Here is a 27,348-nt window from a genome sequence, read left to right as displayed (position 1 = left end):
CATTTTGCAGGTCTCAGATGTCGCAATTGCGACCAGGGTTCGCAAATGCGAACCCCTTTGGAAACCTGTTTTCTTCGCATTTGCGAAGAATTAGTCGCATTTGCGACCCTTTCCCTTTCACATTTGCGATCAAAAAGTCGCATTTGTGAGCATGGCCTGCCTAGGCTTGGTTCACATTTACGACGCTTGGGTCGCATTTCCCATGCCTGAGAACTTCGCAATTGCGAAGCCTGGTCTCACAATTGCGAGATCAGAGGCCGGGGCAAAAATACCAGATACCAGCAAACTTTCCTAAGTCCCATTTCACTGTGTGGCCTATCCAAAACTCACCCGAGCCCTCAGGGCTCCAAACCAATTATGCACGCAAGTCTAAAAATATCATACGGACTTGCTCGTGTAATCAAATAATCAAAATAACATCAAGAACTATGAATTAAACCTCAAATTCATGAAATCACTCAAGAACATTGAAATTTTTATTTTCTCAATTTTAGGTCCATTTTATACCAAACGAACTCCGATTTTTACCAAATTCCACAAACTCAACCAAATTATTATTTCAAACTTGTACCGGGCTCCGGAACCAAGATACGGACCCGATACCATCAAGAAATTCCATCAATTCACTTCTTATAGCCTTTATGCTAGCAAACAATTTTCTTTAAAAAATTCTTTTCTCGAGCTTGGGACCCGGGAATTTGATTCCGGGCATGCGCCCAAGTTCCATATTTTACTACGGACCCTACGAGACCATCAAATCACGGGTCCAGGTCCGTTTACCAAGAATGTTGACCAAAGTCACCTTTAATCAATTCTAGCCAATTTCCTTATTTTACTTAGATTACACATAAAAGATTTCCGGAAATGCGCCCGGACTGCGCACACAAATCGAGGTGAGAAAAAAGAGGGTTTTAAGGCCTTGGAACACAGAATTTACTTTCATAAGGTCATCACATTCTCGACCTCTAAAATAACCGTTTGTCCTTGAACGAACATAAGAAAATTACCTGAGTCGGAGAAAAGATGGGGATATCGGCTCCACTTATCGGACTCGGACTCCTAGGTTGCTGCCTTAATAGGTTGACCCCTCTCACTGAACACGAACCGAAGGAAAACTCTTCAACTCAACTGACGAACCTGGCGGTCTAGAATAGCTACCGACTCCTCCTCATAGGACAAGTCCTTGTCCAACTAAATAGTGCTGAAGTCTATCACGTGGGATGGATCACCGTGATATTTCCGAAGCATGGACACATGAAACACTAGATGCACGACTGATAAGTTCGGAGGCAACGCAAGTCTGTATGCCACCTCTCCTACTCGATCAAGAATCTCAAAAGGACCAATGAATCTAGGGCTTAACTTGCCCTACTTTCCAAATCTCATCACGCCCTTCATAGGTGACACCCGAAGCAACACCCGCTCGCCGACCATGAATGCCACATCACGAACCTTACGGTCAGCATAACTCTTTTGCCTGGACTAAGCTGTACGAAGCCTATCCTGAATGATCTTAACCTTGTCCAAGGAATCCTGTACTAGATCCATACCCAACAACTAAGCCTCTCCCGGCTCAAACCACCCAACCGGCGACCGATACCGCCTACCATATAAAGCCTCACAGGGAGCCATCTGGATGCTCGACTGGTAACTATTGTTGTAGGCGAGCTCCTCTAAAGGCAAGAACTGATCCCACAAGCCTTCAAAGTCAATAACACAAGCTCAGAACATATCCCCCAAAATCTAAATAGTACGCTCGGACTGCCCGTCCGTATGAGGATGAAATGCTGTGCTCAACTCGACCCGTGTGCCCAATTCATGCTGAACTGCCCTCCAGAAATGTGAGGTAAACTGCGTACCTCAGTCAGAAATGATAGACACTGGCACACCATGAAGACGAACAATCTCCCGGATATAGATCTCTGCTAACCGCTCAGAAGAATAGGAAACTGCCATAAGAATGAAATGCGCTGACTTGGTCAGCCTATCAACATAAACCCCAATGCATCGAACTTCCTCGGTGTCTGTGGGAGTCCAACAACAAAGTCCATAGTGACACGCTCCCACTTCCACTCAGAAATCTCAATCCTCTAAAACAAACCACCAGGTCTCTGATGCTCATACTTTACCTGCTGACAATTCAGACACCGAGCCACAAATGCAACAATATCCTTCTTCATCGTCCTATACCAATAATGCTGCCGTAAATCCTGATAAATCTTAGCGGCGCCCGGATGAATATAGTACCGGGAACTATGGGCCTCCTCTAGAATGAAGTCCCGAAGTCCATCCACATTAGGCACACAAATACGACCCTGTATCCTCAAAACTCCATAATCTCCAACTGTAACCTACTTGGCACCTCCGTGCTGCATTGTGTCTCTAAGGACAAGCAAATGAGGGTCATCATACTGCCGATCTCTGATACGCTCAAATAATAAAGAATGAGCGACTATACAAGCTAACACACGATTGGGCTCAGAAACATCCAAAGCAAGCGGTCTCTCACTAACTGAAATATACGCAAGACTGCCCATGCTGACTGACTTTCTACTCAAAGCATCGGCCACTACATTAACCTTCCCCGGATGGTATAAGATGGTAATATCATAGTCTTTCAATAGCTCCAACCACCTTCTCTGCCTCAAATTTAGCTCCTTTTGCTTGAACAAGTATTGTAGACTCTTGTGATCCGTGAACACCTCACATGACACGCCATATAAAAAGTGCCTCCAAATCTTCAGCGTGAATAATGGCTGCTAACTCCAAATCATGAACTGGATAAGTCTTCTCATGAATCTTCAACTGTCGCGAAACATAAGCAATGACCTTGCCATCCTACATCAACACCACACCTAGTCCAATACGAGATGCGTCACAATACACTGTATATGGCCCTGAACCTGTAGGCAATACCAACACCGACGCCGTAGTCAAAGCTGTCTTGAGCTTCTGAAAGCTCACCTCACACTAGTCCGACCACCTGAACTGGGCAACCTTTTGGGTCAACCTGGTCATTGGGGCTGCAATAGATGAAAACCCCTCCACAAACCGACAGTAATAGCCTGCCAAACCCAAGAAACTCCGAATCTCTATAGCTGATGCAGGTCTAGGACAGTCCTTGACTACCTCTATCTTCTTCGGATCCACCTGAATACCCTCTGCTGATACAACATGACCCAAGAATGCAACCGACCTCAACTAAAACTCACACTTCGAAAACTTAGCATACAACTGACTATCTCTCAAAGTCTGAAGAACTACTCTCAAATGCTGCTCATGCTCCTCCCGACTGCAGGAATAGATCAAAATATAATCAATGAAGACTATCACAAAAGAATCCAAGTAAGGCTTGAACACTCGATTCATCAAATCCATGAAAGCTGCTGGGGGCATTTGTCAATCCGAATGACATCACCAAGAACTCATAATGCTCGTACCGAGTGCGAAAAGTTGTCTTAGGGACATCGGATGCCCTAATCCTCAACTGATGGTAGCTAGATCTCAAGTCAATCTTCGAAAATACTTTGGCACCCTGAAGCTGATCAAACAAATCATAAATCCTCGGCAATGGATACTTATTCTTGATTGTGACCTTGTTCAACTGCTGATAATCTATACACATCCTCATTGATCCCTCCTTCTTCTTAACAAACAACACCGGCGCACCCCAAGGCGAGACACTAGGTCTAATAAAGCCCTTATCAAGCAAGTCTTACAACTGCTCCTTCAATTTTTTCAACTCAGGCAGGGCCATACGATATGGCAAAATAGAAATGGGCTGAGTACCCGGAGCCAAATTAATGCACAAGTCAATATCTCTGTCGGGTGGCATACCCGGCAGGTCTGAAGGAAATACCTTAAGAAACTCACGAACAACTGGCACAGAATCCAAAGAAAGAATCTCGGCACTAGAATCACGAACATACGCCAAATAGGCCAAATATCCCTTATCAACCATACGCCGAGCCTTCATATATGAGATAACCCTACAGGTGGAATGACTAGGAGTCCCTCTCCACTCTAAACGAGGTAGACCTGGCAAGGCTAAGGTCATAGTCTTGGCATAATAGTCCAAGATAGCATGGTAAGGTGATAACCAGTCTATCCCCAATATGACATCAAAATCAACTATATCCAAAAGTAACAGATCTACTCGAGTCTTACGACCCTCAATCACAACTATACATGAACAATGGACACGATCTACGACAATTAAATCACCCACCAGTGTAGACACATATACAGGAGCACTCAAAGAATCACTAGACATGACCATATACGGTGCAAAATAAGATGACACATAGGAGCATGTAGATCCTGGATCAAATAGAACTGAAGCATCTCTACTACAAACTAGAACAGTACCTGTGATAACTACATCAGAGGCCTCAGCCTCAGGCCTGGCTGGAAGAGCATAACATTGGGGTTGGGCCTCACCACTCTAAACTACATCTCTGGGATGGCCTCCACCTCTAGCGGTCTGACCTCCACCTCTAATACCTCTACCTCCACCTCTAGCACCTCTACCCCCACCTGTAGTTGGTTGAGCAGGCGGTGGAACACCCGGTGCCTGAACCATGGCACGAGAACCCTGATGCTGAGAGCTGCTCGGTGCTCGAGGGCAAAATCTAACAATATGCCTTGTGTCTCCACAAGTATAAAAGCCCTCGGCTGCTGGGACTGATGACCTTGAAAACTCAAGAGTGGAGGTACACTGATAGGAGCTGGCGATGCACTGTAGGGCAATTGATCAGAATACTGTATATGAGAACCACGACCACCTGGAGCATTGTGAGAAGCCTGTAGTGATGAATGAAACGGCCTAGAAGGATATACCCTACCAAAAGAATCCTTGCCTCCAAACGAGGCACCACTGAACCTACCCGAATGACGAGGCCTCTTTTCAGACCCTTGACCACTCCCCTGTGATAGAACCATCTCAACTCTACTGGCCACATTGGCCACATCCTGAAAAGAAATCTCGCTCCCCGTCTCCTTAACCATCTGCAATCGAATAGGTTGAACAAGTCCCTCAATGAACCTCCTCACACTCTCTTTCTCAGTGGGAAGTATAAGAAAAACATGACGAACCAAGTCAATAAATCTGGTCTCGTACTGAGTGACAGTCATAAAGCCCTACTGGAGACGCTCAAACTGCCTCCAATAGTTCTCCTCTGAGTGATAGGAAGAAAATTCTCCAGAAATAACTGAGAGAACTGATCCCAAGTCAAAGTCGGTGACCCAGCTGGTCTAACCAAACAATAATCCCTCCACCAAGTCTTGACGGATCCAGACAGATGAAAAACAGCAAAGTCGACCCCATTGGTCTCCACTATCCCCATGTTCCGTAGAAACTCATGACAACTATCCAAATAATCTTGGGGTTCCTCAAAAGATGTACCACCAAAAGTAGTAGTAAAAAGTTTGGTGAACCTGTCCAACCTCCATAAGGCATCAACAGACATAGCTGGCCCCTTACCAGTCTGTGCCACAACACCCGGCTGAACTACCCCAATTGGCTGAGCTACTAGAGTCTGAAACTGGGGAGCCATCTGCTCCAGAGTGCGAGTAGCGGGAGTTTGTACTCCTCCCCCAGCCAGAGAGACGACGGGTGCTATAGGAAGCAAGCCTGCCTAGGAGACACTCTCCATAAGGCCCACTAAATGGACCAGAGCATCCTGAAGTATCGAGGTGACGATGAACCCCTCTAGGACCTGAGCTGGTCCTACTGGAATTGTCTGGATGGAACCTCATCGTCAAACTCAACCTGAGGCTCCACCGCTAGTGCTGCTGCTCGAGCTCTGGGCTGAGATCTACCTCTGTCTCGGGCCTTAGCACGACCTCGGCCTCTGCCTCTCGCAGGAATTGCTACTGGGGGCTCGAGCTGCTGGTCAGCTGATGAAGCGGTGCATGTTCTCACCATCTATGAAAGAACAGAGTGGAAGTTCAATTAGCATTGAAAAATCAAGTCGCACGATAGGAAAGAATAGATGTGAAGTTTTTCCTAACTCTGTAGCCTCTGAGGGATAAACACACACGTCTCCGTACCGATCCCTCCGACTCTACTAAGCTTGTCCGTGAATTGTGAGACCTAAGCAACCTAGAGCTCTGATACCAACTTGTCATGACCCGGATTTTCCACCCTCGGGAGTCGTGATGGCGCCTACTCTTGAAAGCTAGGCAAGCCGAGTATTACATATTTTATTACCCTTTTCCCTTAACTTTTTAATATTTACGAATTAACATGTGATCAACAGTGGAATAATCATAATAAACAGAAATGCGGAAGACGAAATCTAATAGTTTAACTAAATACTAATACGGATATCCAAAATACAACTCTACCCAGAATTGGTGTCATAATGTCAGGAACCATCTACAAATACTACAAACAGTAGTCTGAATGGAAAAAACAAGTCTGTCTCTGAAATACATAAAAATAGAATGGAAAAGATATAAGGGGACGCCAAGGCCTGTGGACGTCTGCAGGACTACCTCGGGTCTCCGCTGGACTGAAGGCAACAACCTCTTTATGGTCCAAATGATCTAGCACCGAGATCCGCACACAGTGCAGAGTGTAGTATCATCACAACCGACCCCATGTGCTAGTAAGTATTGAGCCTAACCTCGGCGAAGTAGTGACGAGGATAGGAAAAGACTACCAAATAACCCTGTGTAGTTAAATCATATACGACAAGTAATAATAATAGAAATTGGCAGTTAAAGGTGGGAATGGGAACATGCTGCGGGGATATCAAGTACAAATAAAATTTCAGTATAGAAGCATAAAGAACACCATAATTCAACTATAAGCAAGAATAAGGAGGACAATAACAAGTGCACGACATCACCCTTCGTGCTTCTACTCTCGTTCTCCCCAGAAGAATCGATACATTCGGCACGATATCACCCTTCGTGCTTTTACCTCACATAATCATGGCACAATATTATCCTTCGTGCATTATCACTCATATCGTTGTACGTCATCACCCTTCGTGCTTTTACATTTACAATATCAGCACGACATCACCCTTCATGCATTAACACTCACTCAAAAATATCATGCACTGCATTACCCTTCGTGCTTTCCACTCTTCCTTACCTAAGCAATAATCACAAAGGAATTCGGGTAAGGAAATCAATAAAATCACAATAGAATCCCGGCAAGGAACAATAAAATAAAAATAAATCCCGACAAGGGAAACAATATCATAAGTAATAAAATCCCGGCAAGGGACACATTATCATAATCCCACCTCATTTCCACAATCACTTCACAACATAAATCTCAACTTGAGCCAATGCTCTACAATGTTCAATTACCAAGAATACTTCCATAAGCCTTATTCCACATTGATAATGATCATATTAAGTATGGACAATACATAACAGAGTCACAATAATCATAGTATAAGAATCACGGGCATGCTTGACACCAATGTATAGGTACTCATCACCGCACTTAAACGTCGTACTCAACAATTAACACATAGAAAATAAGACCACAACTCCTATTCCCTCAAGTTAAGGTTAGACCAAACACTTACCTCAATGCCACGAATACAATCAAGCCTCAACTACCACTTTACCTCTTGATTCCACCACCACCCCGCTTGTATCTAGTCATAATTTACTTAACGATATCAATAAATGCTAAATAAACCAATTCTAATGCATGAAAATAGGTTTTCTAGTGGTCTTCCCCAAAAGTCAAAAATTTACCCCAGACCCGCTTGGTCAAAACCCGAAGTTCGAACCAAAACCCGATCACCCATTCACCCACGAACTCAAATATATAATTTATTTTAAAATCGGACCTCAAATCGAGGTGCAAATCCCCAAAATTTGAAAATCCTAAGTTCTACCCAAAAACACCTAATTTCCCATGAAAAACTCTTGATTTTGAAATGAAATCATGTAAAAAGATGGATTCGATTGGAAGAAATGAGTTAGAAATGACTTACTAATGATTTAGAAGAGCATGTGCCTTTGAAAAATCGCCCAAGATGTTTTAGAGTTTGAAAGAGTTTGGAAAATAGGAAAAATCCCGTCAAAATTTCATTTTGTAGGTCTCAGATATTGCAATTGCGACCAGGGTTCGCAATTGCGAACCCCTTTGGAAACCTGTCTGCTTTGCATTTGCGAAGAATTAGTCGCATTTGCGGCCCTGCCCCTTTCGCATTTGCGATCAAAAAGTCGCATTTGTGAGCATGGCCTACCCAAGCTTGGTTTGCATTTGTGACACCTGGGTCGCATTTCCCAAGCCTGAGAACTTCGCAATTGCGAAACCTGGTCTCGCAATTGCGAGATCAGAGGCTTGGGCAAAAATACCAGATTCCAGCAAATTTTCGTAAGTCCCATTTCACTTCGTGGCCTATCCAAAACTCACCCGAGCCCTCGGGGCTTCAAACCAATCATGGACGCAAGTCTAAAAATATTATACGGACTTGCTCGTGCGATCAAATCATCAAAATAACATCAACAACTATGAATTAAACCTCAAATTCATGAAATCACTCAAGAACATTGAAATTTCTATTTTCTCAATTATAGGTCCGTTTTATACCAAACAAACTCCGATTCTTACCAAATTTCACAGACTCAACCAAATTATTATTTTAAACTTGTACCGGGCTCCGAAACCAAGATACAGGCCCGATACCATCAAGAAATTACATCAATTCACTTCTAAAAGCCTTTATATTTTCCAGCAAATAATTTTCTTTAAAAATTTCTTTTCTCGACCTTGGGACCTCGGAATTCAATTCCGGGCATGTGGCCAAGTCCCATATTTTACTACGGACCCTACGAGACCATCAGATCATGGGTCCAGGTCCGTTTACCAAGAATATTGACCAAAGTCAACTTTAATCAATTTTAAAGGCCAATATCCTTATTTTACTTGATTTCACATAAAAGCTTTCCGGAAATACTCCCGGACTGTGCACACAAATCGAGGTGAAACAAAAACAAGTTTTTAAGGCCTCAGAACACAGAATTTACTTTCAAAACGAGTGATGATGACCTTATGGGTCATCACACTTATGCCAACGCAAGATGATTTCATATAAAAAAAACATTAAATTTGATATTTAGGTTGACACACCAATAATATTGGGTTTCCCCCCATAAAATTAAATAGAACATCAAAAATCAAGCTAGTTATAGTTTATTTCACTATAAGAAAGACCAATTTTTTTGTTGGCTTTAACTGTCTCATTAATTATTGGACGTATCTTCATTGTTTGTTTTCGTGCTCATCGTTATTGAATTCCGAAATCAATAAACTTTATGTGTGAAGTCATGAAGGTGGAGGAAATTAAACACTAAGTAACAAAGTCTTACGTTAATACAAAGTGTTAAACTATATATATTTTCTTGTTTAATTATACAAATATAATCATTGTTATTATCTTATGCGCACAATGCTTGATTCATAACCCATTTTTAAGGAAGAACTTACGAAAGAAATTATTTAATTTTACGTATTACCGATGACTTGGACATATCATTACTAGACCAAATTATTTTGGAAATTTAATATATTCCAATAAAAAATAATCACGTGGTGTATAGATATAACACCCAATCTCAAGTTAAACAAATGAAAGGAATGAGCGCCAAACCCATATAGAAATGCTGTGGAAGTACTAAAAAGAGAACTACTTTATCACTATTCAAATCCAAATTCAGACATGTCAGAAAATATTTGGTTTAACACTTTAACTTTCAGTTAGATGTGTTATTTCGTTTAATAGTTTACATGAATCATAAGGAATAGAAAGAATCAGCACACTCCAAATATTTCAATTTTTACAAGCTAATTGGTCACAACCCCTGAATATTTTCTTCAATATTTTTCAAACAAAAGTGATAGTAGTGCCGAAAACACTATGATATACTCCGATCCTCCATCCCAAATTAATAGTCACTAATGTTTGCTTAAAGTATATATAAATTTGTACGTATATCGCCTCATATCTTACTTTTGTTTCGTGGATTTAAGATGTGAATGTGTTGATTTATGTTAATTTGATGTGTTTTTATGTGTAGGAATGATCCGGGAGCAATCGGGGGCGGAATGTGCAAAATTAGAACCAAAACAGACAAAAACAGGAAAGTTGGACATTTCAGTGCCACAGGTGGCGCCCAACCCTACCTGTGGCGCCAAAACAGTAACCAAAAAGGGGTAGCACCGTGGAGGGTGCCTGACGCTAGCCAGGGCGCCATTGACGTGAAAGTTGTCCAAATTCACCCGGGACACGGTTATTTCGGCCCTAGACCTACCCAACACGTATTAAAGCAAGACTAAACTTATTTGTCAAGGGGAGACACCACTTTGGAGAGATCTAACATACATTGAAGGAGAATTCACGTGGAAGGAACACACACCACGCTTGAAGGAGGATTCTAACTAGTTTTTCTTTTCTTCTCTTCCTTTAATCTCATAGGTTATTAGTTCTAGAATTTTTGGGTGCTACATGAACATTGTAGTTTGAAGCTTGAATTGTTCTTGTTATTTTATCATATTGGTTTATTTATTCAATCTTGCGCTTAATTATTTGATTGTTTGATCACCAATTGAATACTATCTACGAATCTAGGATTGAACTCGGAAGAGGAAATTCTAGATGGCATATAAGATTGAGTAGAGCAAGATCTTAACTCTTGGGGGGCGGTTTGCGGTTAGGATAGGAACATACCTAATCGCCTTGCTTGGTTATTATACATGAATTATTAATGCGTTCTTATTAATTCTAATTTCATAGGAATATAGGCATTAAATTAGCTTGAATAGGCGAGTTGTACTTCGGGAGAAGGCTACGAGCAATATTAACCCCGTCAACCAATAAACTAAATAAATTAATTAGACGATTTAAGTGGAAAATTCAACGGGATTGTTAGCTAACCCATAACTCTAGAATATTAACTCACATTGAATTCGTCTCTATAATTTGCCAACTTGTTCATTTAATCTCTTTGTTTGCTACTCTAGATTAGTTGTAGTTAATTAATCATACTTTAGAAAATTTCTTGAATAGACTAATTGTTTGGTTTAATTTAGTTGATAGTTAATCACAAGTCCATGTGGGTACGATATCTGGACTTACAATCCTATATTACTTGTCGACCACGTATATTTGCGTGTGCGTTTGGGAGCAACAAGTTTTTGGCGCCGTTGCGGGGGACTTAGAAATTAACTTGTCTTCTAGATTAGATTTTTACTTTTTATCTATTCAAGTTTTTGTTTTTATTTTTTTTTAATCTTAGGTTAATATTTACTATCGTTATTGATATGACATCTTGGAATGATAATTGGTCGAATATTGGTTATTCTTATTTTAAAGATCCATGTCCATATTGTGGAGGACCACGCTTATGGAAACATTGTGAATCTCAATCATATGGATCAAATTTTTGTAATGTGTGTGGTTGTCAAGGTGGTCATTGGGATGGTTGTCCTAATTATTATTATCCTTCTCAGAACTCTTATTATGATGTTTCTAATAATATCTGTGAGTTTGATAGGGGTAATGAAGTGCAGGATATGAAACATGATGCATATATTAGAGATATTTTGAGGCAAGTAGCAGAGCAACAAGATGAACTCAAAAAAGATATGAAAAGAATGAGGGCAGCAATCACAAGAATAAAGGCCAATATGGAAGAACTAAATGAAGAGAGCGATTACCAGCAAGAGGAAAATTTTGAAGAAACATATGTAGTGAGCTAATCTTGGCTAGAGGAATAAGCTCAACTGATAAAATCTCATGAGTTTCTCCGTGTTGGTCTTTCAAATATGACAAAACAACTGATAGAAGGAAGAATTGAGCTAAGACAAGAGATAAGCCAATTTGGCTCCGATATCCATGACATGCAGGCTCAATTGAATAAAAAGGTTGAGGCGTCTGATGCCCTACAACCAATTTTTGTGGATACCGGCCAGCTTGAGAAACGAAAAGAGGAACTTCAACTATTCGACCAAAATATTATTAATGATGCTGAGGTTGATGAAGAGTGCAAAATTGAGGATGTCAAAAATAATGCAATTTTGGAGTTGGAGCGTATTGAATCTCATTCTAAACACTTTTCAACATTGTGTTTGGTTGGTGACATGGGAATTGATCCAATCGAGCATATGGAGGAGTCAATGGATGAGTAATAAAGTGTTTATATTCTAAAATTTACCACACCAAGGAAACAAAACGACATTCCTTAATTAAGGGCCAAGAAGTGCAAGATGCGATATCTATTGTTTGATTCCTTTATTTTTACACCACCGCCCCGGGAACGTGATAGAAAAATTGATGAAAAATTGGGGGCGCAATTTATATCCTCAAAGTGGAAGGAAAAGTGGTGAAAGTGATAGTGTCGTGCCACAACGTTAAATCAAGTGCTTGTTGGGAGGCAACCCAGCCTGTATTTTAATTTTAATTTTTTATTTTTTATATAGTGTCAAGTTTTGTGTTGTTTTTGTTTTGCAGAGTAGGGGAAGTCTGAGTACCCGAAGTTGAAGCTGAGGAGCATGTTTGAGATTAAGTGTGGGGTCGTCCCGACCCTTAATATTGATGATCATGTCCGAGCTAGGCCCGAGAGGGCCTCAAGGAGTATTTGTCACCCTTGTTTTAATATTTTTCTAAATGATCATGCATCGAGGACTATGCATAATATAAGTGTGGGGTGGGAAAACTACTTTCTGAAGTGTTATTGTATAAAACTAATTTCTTATTTAGTTTTTCTTTTAGAACTCGTAGTAGACATAGTCTAGGTAAAAAAATAAAAAAAAATAAAAAGTTCGAACTTTTCCCGATGATGGATCTTTTGGTCAATTTTCTTGAGGGATAAAGTCCGATTAAAAACACCAAAAAGATTTTTTTCTTAGGATAGTTAGGTAGTATCCCTTGGTTTTTCTTTGGGCGCCGGTTCTTTTCCAAGGGTGTAGCTCGAACCGGGTACTTTATTTTTTATTTTTTTAGGAATAGTTTAGGAAGAATGTGATGCTGGCATATTAGGCTATGACATGGTTGATGCTGACACATTGGGCTATGACATACATTCTGTTTTTCCGTATATTTAGTTTGAATAAAGTAAATAGCCTATTTTGGGATGCCTTTTCTCAGTTGTTTGACTTGTATGCCACATAGTGTAATATTGCTTAATTTTCTCAATTATGTGTGTCTGCTTGACTTGAGAGTTGAACAGAACCGTCTTGATTGAGTCATGTGCAATGTGTGTGTGAGAATTTGTGGTTTTCTGTGCTATCCTATATAGTCTAGAACTTGCCTCGTGTGTTAATTGAAGCGAAATTGTAAGTTGTCCTAATCTAGGAGATGACGTAGGCATTTTCTTGCTTAATCATAGATGTGCTTGTCACATAAAAATAAAATTTTCCGTTGCTAGCCCTTTGAGCCTATAGACCTTTCCTTTGGCACCCACGTTACATGTCATACCCCAATTTTGTTCTTAGTTTGAGATTGATTGAACCTTTACCTCCTAAGGCACTTAGTCACTAAAAGAAGTAAGGTTAGAGATTGGGGAGTAGCTTTTGAGTGGAACCATGGAAGGGCCCGTTGGTGCACTAAAGTTGAAATCAAAAGTCACTAGCCGATGAACTTTAATGTATGGAGTGTGTGAAGAAAAGAAAAAAAAGAGAGAAAGGAAAAAAAAAATTGCAAGAAAAGAGAAAAAAATATGATAGTTCAAATAATGTAGAAAAACACACACCTCCAATTCTTATTGATTTATGCTAGTGGAAATATAGAAGTGCTTAATTGAAAAGAGGGTTATGTTGCATATTGTTTGGGGCAAGTGAATTGGTTGAGAAGAATATGTGCTTGAATTGTGAATGTAGTATATTAGAGTGCTTAGGAGGGTTAGTCACTATTTCTAAATATATCATACCCGTTATTTAGCCTATATTACAACCTTAAAGTCCTAATCGATCCTAGATTTGGCTAGCTTAAATTAGTAGAGATATACACTACAAACAAGCTTATGGTACGATCACGGGATGCATGTGAACTCTTTGTGAGAGTGAGCGAATTTTGTTCGATTGTGTGATGTCCTTAATCTATATTCAAAAGCATATTTGAATGTGTGGACTAATCTATATTCATTCTTTTGTTTGTTGGTGAGAGCACATGATCTCGTGAATGATTGATAATGTTGTAAACTTTCTTGTTGGGTGAGTGTATGAGTTGAGGGTGCTTAGTGGTTACAAGTCGGCTTTTGAGGTTGGGTGGTGACAAATAGGTTGCTGGAATTGATTGAATTGAAATATTATACTTAGGCATGCTTAAACGGGAAGAATGTGAAAGTTTGTATGTTCATGCTCGTGTGCCGGTATTGATCATAGTCAAGGGTATAGTGTGTGGTTAAAAGTTAAAGTGCTCCTCCATAGTTGAGACTTGTACATAGTTAGGGGTTTATTTGAGAGTCCCATTGGTCGAGGACGAGCAAGAGTCTAAGTGTGGGGTGTTGATGTGTGTGTGTGTGTATATATATATATATATATATATATATATATATATATATATATATATATATATATATATATATATATATTTGTATGTATATCGCCTCATATCTTACTTTTGTTTCGTGGATTTAGGATGTGAAATGTGTTGATTTATGTTAATTTGATGTGTTTTTATGTGTAGGAATGATCCGGGAGTAATCGGGAGCGGAATGTGCAAAATTAGAGCCAAAACGGACAAAAACAGGAAAGTTGGACATTTCAGTGCCACAGGTGGCGCCCAGCCCTACCTGTGGCGCCAAAAATAGTAGCAAAAAAGGGGTAGCGCCGTGGAGGGTGCCTGGCACTAACTAGGGCGCCAATGACGTGAAAGTTGTCCAAATTCACCCAGGACACGGTTATTTTGGCCCTAGACCTACCCAACACATATAAAAGCAAGACTAAACTTATTTGTCAAGGGGAGACGCCACTTTGGAGAGATCTAACATACATTGAAGGAGAATTCACGTGGAAGGAACACACACCACGCTTGAAGGAGGCTTATAACTAATTTTTCTTCTCTTCTCTTCCTTTAATCTCATAGTTTATTAGTTCTAGAGTTTTTGGGTGCTACATGAACATTGTAGTTTGAAGCTTGAATTGTTCTTGTTATTTTATCATATTGGTTTATTTATTCAATCGTGCACTTAATTATTTGATTGCTTGATCACCAATTGAATACTATCTACGAATCTAGGATTGAACTCGGGAGAGGGAATTCTAGATTGCATATAAGATTGAGTAGAGCAAGATCTTAACTCTTGGGGAGCGGATTTGCGGTTAGGATAGGCGGTTAGGATAGGATATACCTAATCGCCTTGCTTGGTTACTATACAGGAATTATTAATGTGTTCCTGTTAATTCTCATTCCATAGGAATATAGGCGTTAAATTAGCTTGAATAGGCGAGTTGTACTTCGGGAGAAGGCTATGAGCAATATTAACCCCGTCAACCAATAAATCAGATAAATTAATTAGACGATTTAAGTGAAAAACTCAACGGTATTGTTAGCTAACCTATAACTCTAGAATATTAACTCACATTGAATTCGTCTCTTATAGACAAGGTGGATTGCTCTGATCGAAAGCACCATCCACTTCCAACCAAGAGGTTGTGAGTTCGAGTCACCCCAAGAGCAAAGGTGGTAGTTCTTGAAAGGAATGATGTCGGGGGTCTATTTGGAAACAGCCTCTCTACCCCAAAGTAGGGGTAAGGTATGTGTATACATTACCCTCCCCAGACCCCACTGGTGGGATTATACTGGGTTATTGTTGTTGTATTGAATTCGTCTCTATAATTTGCCAACTTGTTCCTTTAATCTCTTTGTTTGCTACTCTAGATTAGTTGTTGTTAATTAATCACACTTTAGAAAATTGCTTTAATAGACTAATTGTTTGGTTTAATTTAGTTGATAGTTAATCACAAGTCCCTGTGGGCATGATATCTGGACTTACAATCCTATATTACTTGTCGGCCACGTATACTTGCGTGTGTATTTGGGAGCAACAATCACTCTAACTTTGAAAGAACTATCTAGAAATAACTGTCACTTCAGGAAAACGAAATTAAAATTGGTAATTGTTTCCAACAATATATTTAATTGCATAGTATTTAATTGAAATAAAATAATCTACTTTTATTAAATAGGAGTAACTTAATAAACTATACTTTGTATTTATTGTTTTCAACTATATACTTAATTGCACAGTATATAAGACAAAATAAATTAATCTACTTTTATTATTATAGATGAGTCACATAGTAAACTATACTTTATATTTATTATTTTTTAAGGAACATAAAAAGAATTAAATTGGCAGTTAAGATGAGAGGGGACAACAACAATAATAACCCAGTAAAATCTCATTAGTGGGGTTTGAGAAAGATAGTGTGTACGCAGTCCTTACCCCTACTCCGAAGAGGTAGAGAGGTTGTTTCTGAAAGACCCTCGGCTCAAGAGAACAAAAAGACAAAATGAAACAATATTAGTATCACCACAGAAATCATAGAAAAAATAGGAACAACATGAAATCTAGAAGAAAGATGCAAAACAAAAGCAATAGCTAGTAAATAGGTCCTGCACCGAAAAATAGTAAGACACAATATTGCCACTAGCTATCTTAGAAAAACACCTACTAGACAAGTCTCATAAAGGTATTAAGTAAGGCAAGATTTAACTACCTCCTAACCTACAATCCAAATACTCGACCTCCACAACTTCCTATAAAGTGTCATGTCCTCGAAAATCTGAAGCCTCGCCATATCCTGCCTGATCACCTCTCCCCAATACTTCTTAGGCCGCCCTCTACCTCTTCTCGATCCCTCCAAAACTAGCCGCTCACACCTCATTACCGAAGCATCTGAGTTTCTCCTCTAAACATGCCCAAACCATCTGAGCCTCGCTTCCCGCATCATCAATGGGAGCCATGTGCACCTTCTCCCGAATATCATCATTCCTAAGATGAGAGGGGGTTCCTCATAATATGCATCTATCATATCTATATCATCAATATCAATATAAATACTATATTAGAAGTATGAACTCCTCAATTTAAGAGTTAAATTACTTAACAACAACAACAACAACAACGACCCAGTAAAATTCTAGTAGTGGAGTCTGGGGAGGGTAGTGTGTACGCAGACCTTAACCCCTACCTGAGGGAGTAGAAAGGCTGTTTTCGAAAGACCCTTGGCTCAAGAAGATGAAAAGAGATAATATTAGTACCACCAATAGAAATCATATGAAAAATAATATCATGAAAATGAGAAAGTAGATGCAAAGCAAAAGCAATAGATAATACATAAATCCGACACTATGGAAAACGAAAGAGTAAGTAAGACGTAACATTGCCTCTAACTGACTTCGACAAAAACCCTACCAGACTAACCTCACAAAAATATGAAGGAAAGACTCAACTGCCTCCTAACCTACAACCTTAATACTCGACCTCAATAGCTTCTTATCAAGGGCCATGTCCTCGAAAATCTGAAGCCTCGTCATGTCCTGCCTGATCACCTCTCCCCAATACTTCTTAGGTCGTCCTCTACCTCTTCTCGTGCCCTCCAAAGCTAGCCGCTCACACCTCCTTACCGGAGCATCTAGGTTTCTCCTTTGTACGTGTCCGAACCATCTGACCTCGCTTCCCGCATCTTATCATCAATGGAAGCCACGCCAACCTTCTCCCGAATATCTTCATTTCTAATCTTATCTATCCTAGTATGCCCGCACATCCGCCTCAACATCCTCATTTCTGCTACTTTCATCTTCTGGATATGTGACTTCTTAACAGGCCAATACTCAACCCCAACATAACCACCGCTTTGTAAAGTTAAATTACTTAAAAATCCTCTAAATAATTTTAAAATTTAATTTTTTAAAAATTAATTGCCATAAATAACTCCCAATTAGCCAACGCAAGCTAAACAAGCTTTCTCAGAAAGCGATCCCACCGATTGACCAAGAGTTGTCATTTCATTTTCTTTTAAAACACAACCTTTGGCCATTAGACACATTACAGTATACCGATTGGAAATTCTTAAATCCAAGCACTCTATATACCATGACTAGATGGGATCAACCCGGGCTTGCCCGGGCCCAACACTTTGGATTAGAGTGTGAGCAATTGAGAAAGTCAGATCATATCTATCAAAGACAATGTATAATACCGTCACAAATTCACCAAACTCAACCATATACTTCTTATAGCTAAAGAGTACCATTGGGAAAGAGTTAATTTATAAGCAAGTGACTTGTATGAACGCACTATACATCGCAAAGTTCAGCGATGTACAGTTCTAGCCTCAATCAATCCACTGAAGATACATTCTTCATAGCAATTACTGAATCTTTGCACAGAACAGCATGTTTGTAACATTAATGTGAAACAGACAAGATATATAGCAACACTACATTCAGTTTCTACATTTCAATAAACAGACTGGTATGTACATCATCTAGAGGCCGCTCCAATATCCAAAAATAATACTAATTGCCTTCAAAAACATAGGCACATACTACTGACAACTATCTACGCAAAAAATGTGGAACAGTTTGTTAAGGCGGACAAATATCTAAACTTTGTTAAAAGATCGGTTTGATCTGGCAAAATGTTATCAAAATGTGCCTGTACATCGCATACTGTCTGAGTGAACATCACTGGTTCGACAATCTGTACAAATAATATATTCATTTTAAGAACATTAGTACATCGTAAAATATGGCATTTGAGTTTCTAACCTTGACTGTAGCTTTGGTAGAGTACTTGGTTCCCTTTTCCGTTTCTTAGTTGCTTTTGCATCAGTCACATGTATTGGCTCTTTTTCCATAATTCTGTCGGCACCACTCGCAGATGTTGACTCTTCTGGTAGAAACATGGTTGGTTTTTCAGTGTATGACAAAAGAACCAGAGAACCTGAATCTTTGTCCGGTGTTCTGGATGATGACCTTTGTAGCTGAATTCTGAATAGTTTATCCGCAAGTAGTTGGTTGATATGGGCAACAGGGAATAACTCATTCTGTAAACAGATAGTAAAAATAATAGATATCATATCAGAGTATTATATTAAGTTTGTTGACCTATGTTACCTGCAATGTTGTATGTGTATGTACCTTAACAGCGGTGATATCATATATCTGTTCAGCTGTCATTGATAATATTCTTTCGCCCAAGCCTTCAGACATTATTGCTGTTATTGTGCCAGTTTTGTCTGTAATTTCTACCTCAAAGTGGCACCTATGATGTGGTATATTGTAAATTATTTTAGTTGAGGTACAATAGATGACATACAATATCAAATATTGTCAATGATATAACCTTATTAGTAGTAGTTGTTACCTTGGAATTAACATTCGTGGTAGCCTGCAGTTTATACATTGAATCTCCCTTTTTATTTTGCTCCGAACAAGATGGTTACATTCAGAACAACCTAGCAGGTAAAATCGTTGGAAATGCTCAGGTAGTGAAATTTCTCCTTCGATGTAAAAACTTTCCGCCTGCAAAGTGTTAACACAGAGTAATAATAGAAGGAAAACTTAGTGGGTAAGAGACAAAATGACTTGATTTTTTGTTCTTTTTATCCAGGTAAAAGCATGTGAAACAATGTGCATGTTGAAATAAATTGTGCACCCGTAGTTGTAAGTAGCATGAGTTAAGTGACAGATAATGATACATATTTACGTATAGTTTATCCTACATAACCAAATTATAGATGAGAAAGCAATTTCATCTTTGTATAACTATAAATAACACCTATTGCACATTAAACAGAAAGAAGAATATTAGATCAATAAATACTGCAAATAACATGAAAGGGAAAAAAGTTTGTTCCACCTCTGAACAAATTTGCTCAGATCCTATTTTAACTTTGCGGAGGCAATCATTTCTACTTAAGACTCATTTTAACTTTAGTTATGTAATTGAGAGAAACTTTAGATAAGACTTCCAATAATCTATGATGTCGGAAGTAGCAGCGGAGTCGGTAATAGTATTAAGTATGGGATTAAGCAAGAATCGACTTAACAGAAAGAATTTTCACCTCAATCAGAACAGATAATACAGAAATGAAAACATATAACGAAAACAGCTAGAGTGGATACAGTATTAGTCAAAAATGATTGAGAAGCCACAACTAAATGAATATCCTTTTTGTCACATATAATTGTGCTCATTGATAGGCAGTTGTAGGACAATTTTCAGATGTTCTTTAACTTTTTTCTACAGTAAAAACTAAGGAAAAACTTAAAGGTAAATACTAATATGAATAGTCAGTTAACCATCTGCTCCAACCTATTCATTTGGTAAAGGATTTCCTATTCTTTAATCCAACCCCTATATATATTTCTCCTTTGAATCTTCTTTTCTTCACATACAAGTTTAAAGTACTGGTTATAAGTACACTTCTTACATAAAAAACAAACCAACAAAGCAATACTTTTAGTTTCTTGTCTTTTTTAACTCCATTTGTTTTCCAAGTTAGAAGCAATAAAATATCAAAGATGATGATGTCTATATTCAGTTCCTTTGATGCTCTCTCTGCTGAAGTTTTTGGATAAAAGGTCACAGAGCTTACGTAGGAAGGCCAGTGAAGATAAAATTATATATAATTTCACAAATATTTGCAACCAAACACTTATTCAATTTGAACAATTTCTAGTCAACAGAAATTCTGAAAATTAGGAAAAGAAGAAACCAAAACCTATCTTATAACTATAAGAGAGGCATAAAGAGTAAAGACATATAATTTCAAGGAATTGTTGGTCAGGCAAATTAACTGGGAGTAAAAGCTCCGTAAGTTTAACCTAATAAGTTATAGCATGTTTTTCACTGTACTATCTAACACCATATTTTTTCTAAACCTTTGTCAACGGGAAAAAACTCTCAAACTATTTGAAAAGGAATTCACAAAATTAGTGTTTTGAGTTGGGAGGAGTAGATGGCATCTTATTTCAATATTGTAAAAACTTAAAAACTTTTGAATAAAGTAAAGAATTTCAAAAAAAAATTAAATATTGAAACACTTTTGGAAACAAACACCATACAATTTGCTATTATGTTAACGTGTGTGGATGTGCAATAACTAACAAAAGTGTTCATCACAATAAGCCAATTTTCCCAATCATTCTTGAAAATGACTGCATTCTAGAGCTTCATTATATAAAACTTAGATTTAGAGGTTTGTTGAATGCGGTGTATTACCACTAAAGTTGAAAAGATTGTGCCAAAATAAAAGAAATTGAAGCACACTGCTTTGATGCAAATACCAAAAAATCTTCAAAACACAGTTCGTAAGAACAAAGAACACTAAGAATAATTTTTATATACGAATCCTAATAATAAAAATTATTGAATTATTATCCATATTGTATAAAAGATACATTGTGTGGCAGTTCTCGGCATTTTATTTTGTAATTTAGTGAACTCACAGTGGAGGTTTGCATAGCAATAGCTGAAACAGATAATATTTCATCGTCAACAGCTACAAGATTAAGCGATGAAGCTGACTCTGCTGAACTATTCATTGTGTATTCGATTAGCATTTGTTTGTTCTCATTTATCCTGTAATTCGCACAGGAAATGTCAGACAATTATTTTTCCATAGAAGAAATAACAGCTAAATAATAATGTGGTACATTTTAAGCACAATTTGTATTGTACCAATTCCGTAATTCAGTTGCTTCCACATATTGGGGATTGATTAATATTGTTGAGTTGTATCTTGTTGCGAAACGGGTAACTGTGCATGAAAATTTTGTTAATAACCAACGCGAAACAATAATCCATATGTAGGAACAGGAGCTGCATGAACTTACCACCCTGATATTTTGTGGTACCTATCCGCTTCGCGAGAATAATAGGATATTCTTGTAGTTGTCTCACTTGTCTCAGTAATTCAGCTCCTTCATTGCTTGCCAAGTCTTCCCATATAGTGAAGAAGAGAGGTTTCTTCCTGTACATGTACTTTTATAAGTGTGAGCTAGAGATTTTGTTATGCAACAGAAGATTAAATGACTCACATTTTGTTCATAACTATGGCCTCTTGAAATCTCTTACTCTGATCAGCGGTGTATTGCATTGCCCCACAGTTTGCCACCACCGCTAATAGATCTGTTGTTATAAATAAAAAACAAATGTACGTAAAACCAATATACTTGCATGAGTTTCAAGCAATTAAGCTATTATAAGGCATAGGGTAATTTGAAACATACCAACTTTAACACCGGAAGGCTATTGTGCAACGTCGGCGAACGAAATCGTACTCAGTCTTGACGGAGGAGGTAACGGTGCCTACTTTTCATTATTTTTTTGGATATACTCCACAATAGTAAATCTGTCAACGATCCACTCAAATTGGCCTATATGTAGTGAATAAGGCTGCGGATTTCTAACCTTGGCAGTTGAAATCAGATATGTCTCAAAAAGTTCGAACAAGTTATCACATCTTTTAATATCGTCACCATAAAGTATCACACAAACTTGTTCCTCCTACAATGTTATTAAGAATGATGACTAAGTAATTATTGGAAGAGTACAAGTGAAAAGAAGTTATGTTACAACTATAGTTGTAACTTGACTTATGCTTACATCCTGGACAATTATTGTCTGAAAATGAACTCGTTGATCTCTACTGTCTTGTGGCCGAAATTTGTCTACAGCCTGGACTTTGCAAGTCCATTCTGTAGTTAGTGGTGTAATTTCACTAATACTAAGTCTTTGTTCCATTTTATTAATATAACCTGCATATTGGTAACTGTAAAATTGCAAGAACAAACCATCCCACATTACAAATATGAGGCAGCAAATATACGTAAAATACACTTGACATTTTTTGCAACAATTAGGAATTTCTAGTAAAAATTAGATTTAGATTTTGTAATCACTACATTTCTGAGTGTTGGAACTCCCTGCGTCGAGAAAGAATTGAAAACTTTGTTAAAGATATTCAAGAAATTTTGGTAATACGGAGAAAAGGCAGATCTTAAACGATTGGCATGATAAGTGAAATTCATAGGCCAAAATCCTTTGAAGTTAGACAAATATACAAACTTAAATCACGGTTTCTTTCACTCTACTTTCAGATTCAATTCAAACAGACATGAAAAAAAGAATGTCCATCAAGTCCTTCACTATCGATTTCTTTAGTTTATTTATTTTTGTCAAAATGGGATTTAAGGATGAACTCAAAGAACTGATTCGTTTATTTTATTGAAGTTAATTTTGCCGGCAGTTAAGCATATCATCCAGATTCCTTAAAGTAATGAAAAGTTTTTTAGAATGATTCTGACCTAAAATGCCTCGGATTATATCCCTTCTTGAACAAAAGAAGAGAAACTCTTGTATTTGAATATTTTCTCTGTCAACATTACAGTTCCTCCAATGAAATCTGACTTCTATTCCTTTAGGAAAAAGTAAAACTAAAATGGCTTGAATTGAAGAAGTTTCAAATTTTTCATGAACTTCCTTACCGCTAGACTATTATGTATAGTTGCCTAAAAGGTTTATTCAAACTTATGTATTCCTGTAGCTTATAAAGAGAACAACATAGGCTGTACTTTTATTGGTTTTTGAAAAGCTATGTGGAAGTTTCCTTCTAGTGACTTCATAGTAACTCTTCTTTCTCAAAATTGACTAAATATATCATTGATTGTATGATTTCCTTTATCAGAAGCAGTCAGTTTCTATTTTTCTTCTTTTGCGTGCGTGCGTGTGTCCGCGTCTTTATTTGTTTCTATTGTAATTGGTTCCATAATTGAAACATGTATATTATTTTCACTTATGCAGTGTATTAAAGTTAATTAGATACAATCTCAAGTAGCCGTTTCACCATTGTCATAAGGGCATTAGCACAGAATTTAAGTGTAGTTGAAGCTTTGAACAGGAAAAAACACAATAAAGCTAAAAGAGGAATTTTATCAAACACTTACGGGACAAAGAGAGCAAACAACTGCAACACCACAGGTTTAGGGTAAACAAAAATCAACATGAAGCCAACCCTACTACGCATAATATCCATTAAGAAAACCAAATTTTGATTAACAGAGCAAAATACAATATTCAACTAAAAATAATCATAAAGAATACAAATGAGGTGGCAAAGAAGGTCTTACAGTGAGAAGGAGTTAACTTTGAGGTTTAAGCTACAGGTAGCTTTTTCTTGCTATAAACACCGTTTCTTCACAATGATACATCATATAAAAAACCCACAAACAAAATATTGATATTCCATTTCAGTTTTTGGCCCTAGAAAACTTTGAATTTTTCAGTAGAATTCGAATTCAAAAACATCGAAAGCAATAGCACAATCAGCAAAAAAGATAAAGAAATTGCACTTATGGATATGCAAAATAAGTTGTTATTAAAGATCAGAAAAGCTGAGTTCTTTGGTAAAGGAAATTACACTGACAGAGACAGAAAATCGAAGATTTCAGAAGCGTTTCAGTCTGTAAGGTGAAACAGATATTCCTAATTTAAACACCTACCAATCTTAATCAAATACCAGTGAGTAAAGAAGAACGACGGAGAAATTCTCGTGTTGTTACTGAGAAATCCAGCAAAAGCTCACGGAGAAAATTCCATAGAAGATACAGAGGAAGAGAGATGCTGGGAGTAAAATCCGATGAAATTTCGTAGAAAACATCGACATGTATCTGTAGATGCATTCTCATCTCATATGCAGCTTACTCAGCAAAGTTCAGCGCACGTGTAAGCGCAGGGGGAAATAGAAGGTATGTGAAAATACCTAAATACCCTTTCAATAGCAGCGAGAGGAAGCAGAGATTTCATGGAGGTGTTCAGAGAGATGGGAACTTTGAGATAGTGTTATGACTGATAATATGAAGTGATCAGATGTTACATGGAAGTCCACGCGTTGTGCCAGCAACATAGAAATCCAAGCGCCCATCATAACTACTTTGTTGCTGTCATTGTTAGAGCGCCTGCAAGTGTTTTAAGGGAAATTAAAGACTAAAGCTGAAATGACCAGAATTCCCTTTTATAGGCAAACACACATGACGACCTCGACCTGCTTCTCCCGCTCTTCTATATATTAGTAATTTTCACATCACAATATTTATGCTTTACAGTTGTCAATAAATAAATAAATTATACACTTTTTCTTTAGAAATTCTCATGGCCTACAAATGTTTTGGCTTCCTCCCTTAGGCTAATTTTACCGCAACATCATATTTAATTTTGAGTAAATTCTATCTTATCTAGCGGCGGGGCTAGGATTTGAAACTTATGGGTTCAAGATTTTAACACTTTTAAGTTACTGGGTTCTAATTTAATATTTTATACGTATTAAATGAACTTCCTAAAACAAATACAGAGTTTGCACCAAAATTACTGAATTCAGCCGAACCCACACCTCGATCTCTAGCTCCGTCCCTGATCTTACCCCCTTAACCTTTAACGGTTGGGAAAGGATACCTCCTAATCTTTTGGATGGGAAAAGGAACCCCTCGAGCAATATTTTCTGGTGCGACTCAGAATTTACTTACAAAGAAAAAATATTACGGTTTTTTTTTTCTTAAAGTTTTTTTTTATTTATTTAATACAGAAGTCGTTAATAGTGTTCTGCATTGTTCCACTCCGGCATAATTTCTGCTATTCTACTTTTCTAAATGTAGTTTCGAAAATGGGCTATACACTGGAAAGGATCTTCAAATCATGATTTGTCTTTAACACCAAAATTCAGATTTCACGGATGCTTTAATTCACTACTATTCTATTTACATGTTGGTGCTGATTATTGATGTTAAATACTCCATTGGTTTAGTCTATCTTGTTGATAAGGACATTGCTAGAGATTAATATGCAAGCACCAGAAAAAAGAACTCATCCTCAATTTTTTTTTTGAAAATGAAATGACATGCACTATGTGTTCATTTAAAATATATAGATCTCTTCTTATGTTTTAATTGTTGGGAATAAACCCCGTAAAAATAATATTCACGGTATTAGTGATAAACGCGGAACACTAAGTTATGGTTAAATCATCAAGAATAGAAATGCAGCAATAATGACACCAAGATGTTATGTGGAAACCCTTCTGAATAAGGGAAAAAACCACGGCCAAGAAGAGCAACTGATATCACTATAGCAAGGATTTTACACTGTGTAGTAACGAGTACGAATACTCCTAAGACCACTACACCCTCAAAAGAAAAAAATACTCTTTTGCTTTTTTACCTCACTACAATATCTCTCACACTCTATTTTTCTTCACAAACTATTTTCTTATAGTTTATGGAATATCTTGCTCTCTATCTTTCACTCTTTGTTGGTGTGTAGAAATGAGAGTTAAGGCTCTCCTTTTATAGCCAAAACCTCACTCTCTAAAGCCTACAATATTTGACAATTTACACACCCTTTTCACAATTTCAACAAGGTTGGCTACCAAACCAAACCAAGTCAATAAAATTGGCTATCAAATTATACTAATTCAACAAGGTTGGCTACCAAACCAAACCAAGTCAACAAAATTGGCTACCAAATAATTTGAATGAGATGGACACTATATCAATCCCCCCCCTCCAGTCTCATTCATCTAGAGGAGGTAGCACTATCTTCTAGTTTGAGTGCATGCCGACAAGTTCTTTGCATAGCTCAAACTTGTCTCTTGGTACCCACCTTTGTCAACATATCTGCAGGATTTTCACTCGTGTGAATCTTTTTGACTTGAAGTATTTCGTTCTCCACTTGCTCACGAATCCAATGATATCTGACGTCAATGTGTTTTGTTCTCGCATGGTACATGGAGTTTTTGCTCAGGTCTATTGCACTCTGACTGTCGCAATAGACAACATACTCCATCTGTCGCAATCCAAGTTCTTGAAGAAATTTCTTGAGCCATATCATCTCATTGCCAGCTTCGGTAGCCGCAATATACCCCGCTTCAGTTGTAGATAGTGCGACACATTTCTGCAACTTCAACTGCCATGATATAGCTCCCCCTAAAAAAGTAAACAAATATCCAGTAGTGGATTTTCTGTTATCAAGGTCACCTGCCATATCAGAATCTGTATAGCCCTTCAAAATTGGATTTGATCCTCCAAAACATAAGCATTCATGTGAGCTTCCTCTTAGATACCTAAGTATCCACTTTACAGCTTTCCAATGCTCTTTTCCTGGATTTTCGAGAAATCTGCTAACAACACCGACTACATGAGCAATATCTGGTTGAGTGCATACCATTGCATACATCAAACTTCCGACGGCAGAGGAATAAGGAATCTTGGCCATTCTCTCTTTTTCCTCCATTGTTGTTGGACACATCTTCTTGCTCAACTTCAGATGACCAGGAAGGGGTGTGCGAACCAACTTAGCACTTTT

The 27,348-nt window shown here is 38.0% G+C and overlaps 1 protein-coding gene across 10 annotated transcripts; it reads right to left on the bottom strand.

The window, feature by feature from the left end:
* Nucleotides 1–16,485: 16,485 nt before the first annotated feature.
* On the bottom strand, nt 16,486–25,022 carry LOC107827970 (replication protein A 70 kDa DNA-binding subunit B-like). 10 transcript variants are annotated; one of them, XM_075243584.1, is made up of 13 exons: nt 24,755–25,022; nt 24,123–24,255; nt 22,600–22,751; nt 22,224–22,500; nt 22,032–22,122; nt 21,828–21,964; nt 21,673–21,751; nt 21,441–21,573; nt 19,354–19,511; nt 19,128–19,251; nt 18,756–19,033; nt 17,174–17,206; nt 16,486–17,016 (listed from the first exon to the last, which is right to left on the bottom strand). In XM_075243584.1, the coding sequence occupies exons 5-13, from the start codon at nt 22,088–22,090 to the stop codon at nt 16,995–16,997; spliced, it is 1,023 nt and encodes a 340-aa protein (XP_075099685.1). In that variant the 5' UTR covers nt 22,091–22,122; nt 22,224–22,500; nt 22,600–22,751; nt 24,123–24,255; nt 24,755–25,022; the 3' UTR covers nt 16,486–16,994. The 10 variants fall into 10 exon arrangements, with proteins under 10 accessions (XP_075099685.1, XP_075099680.1, XP_075099681.1 ...); XM_075243579.1 differs by having other exon boundaries at nt 23,940–24,978; XM_075243580.1 differs by having other exon boundaries at nt 22,224–22,751; nt 24,123–24,978.
* Between the last annotated feature and the right edge of the window lie 2,326 nt (nt 25,023–27,348).

The sequence above is a fragment of the Nicotiana tabacum genome, chromosome 22 (genome assembly GCF_000715075.1).
Source record: "Nicotiana tabacum cultivar K326 chromosome 22, ASM71507v2, whole genome shotgun sequence".
NCBI classification, from domain to species: domain Eukaryota; kingdom Viridiplantae; phylum Streptophyta; class Magnoliopsida; order Solanales; family Solanaceae; genus Nicotiana; species Nicotiana tabacum.
Note: the sequence above shows the minus strand (reverse complement) of the source record. Positions and strands in the feature narration are given on the sequence as shown.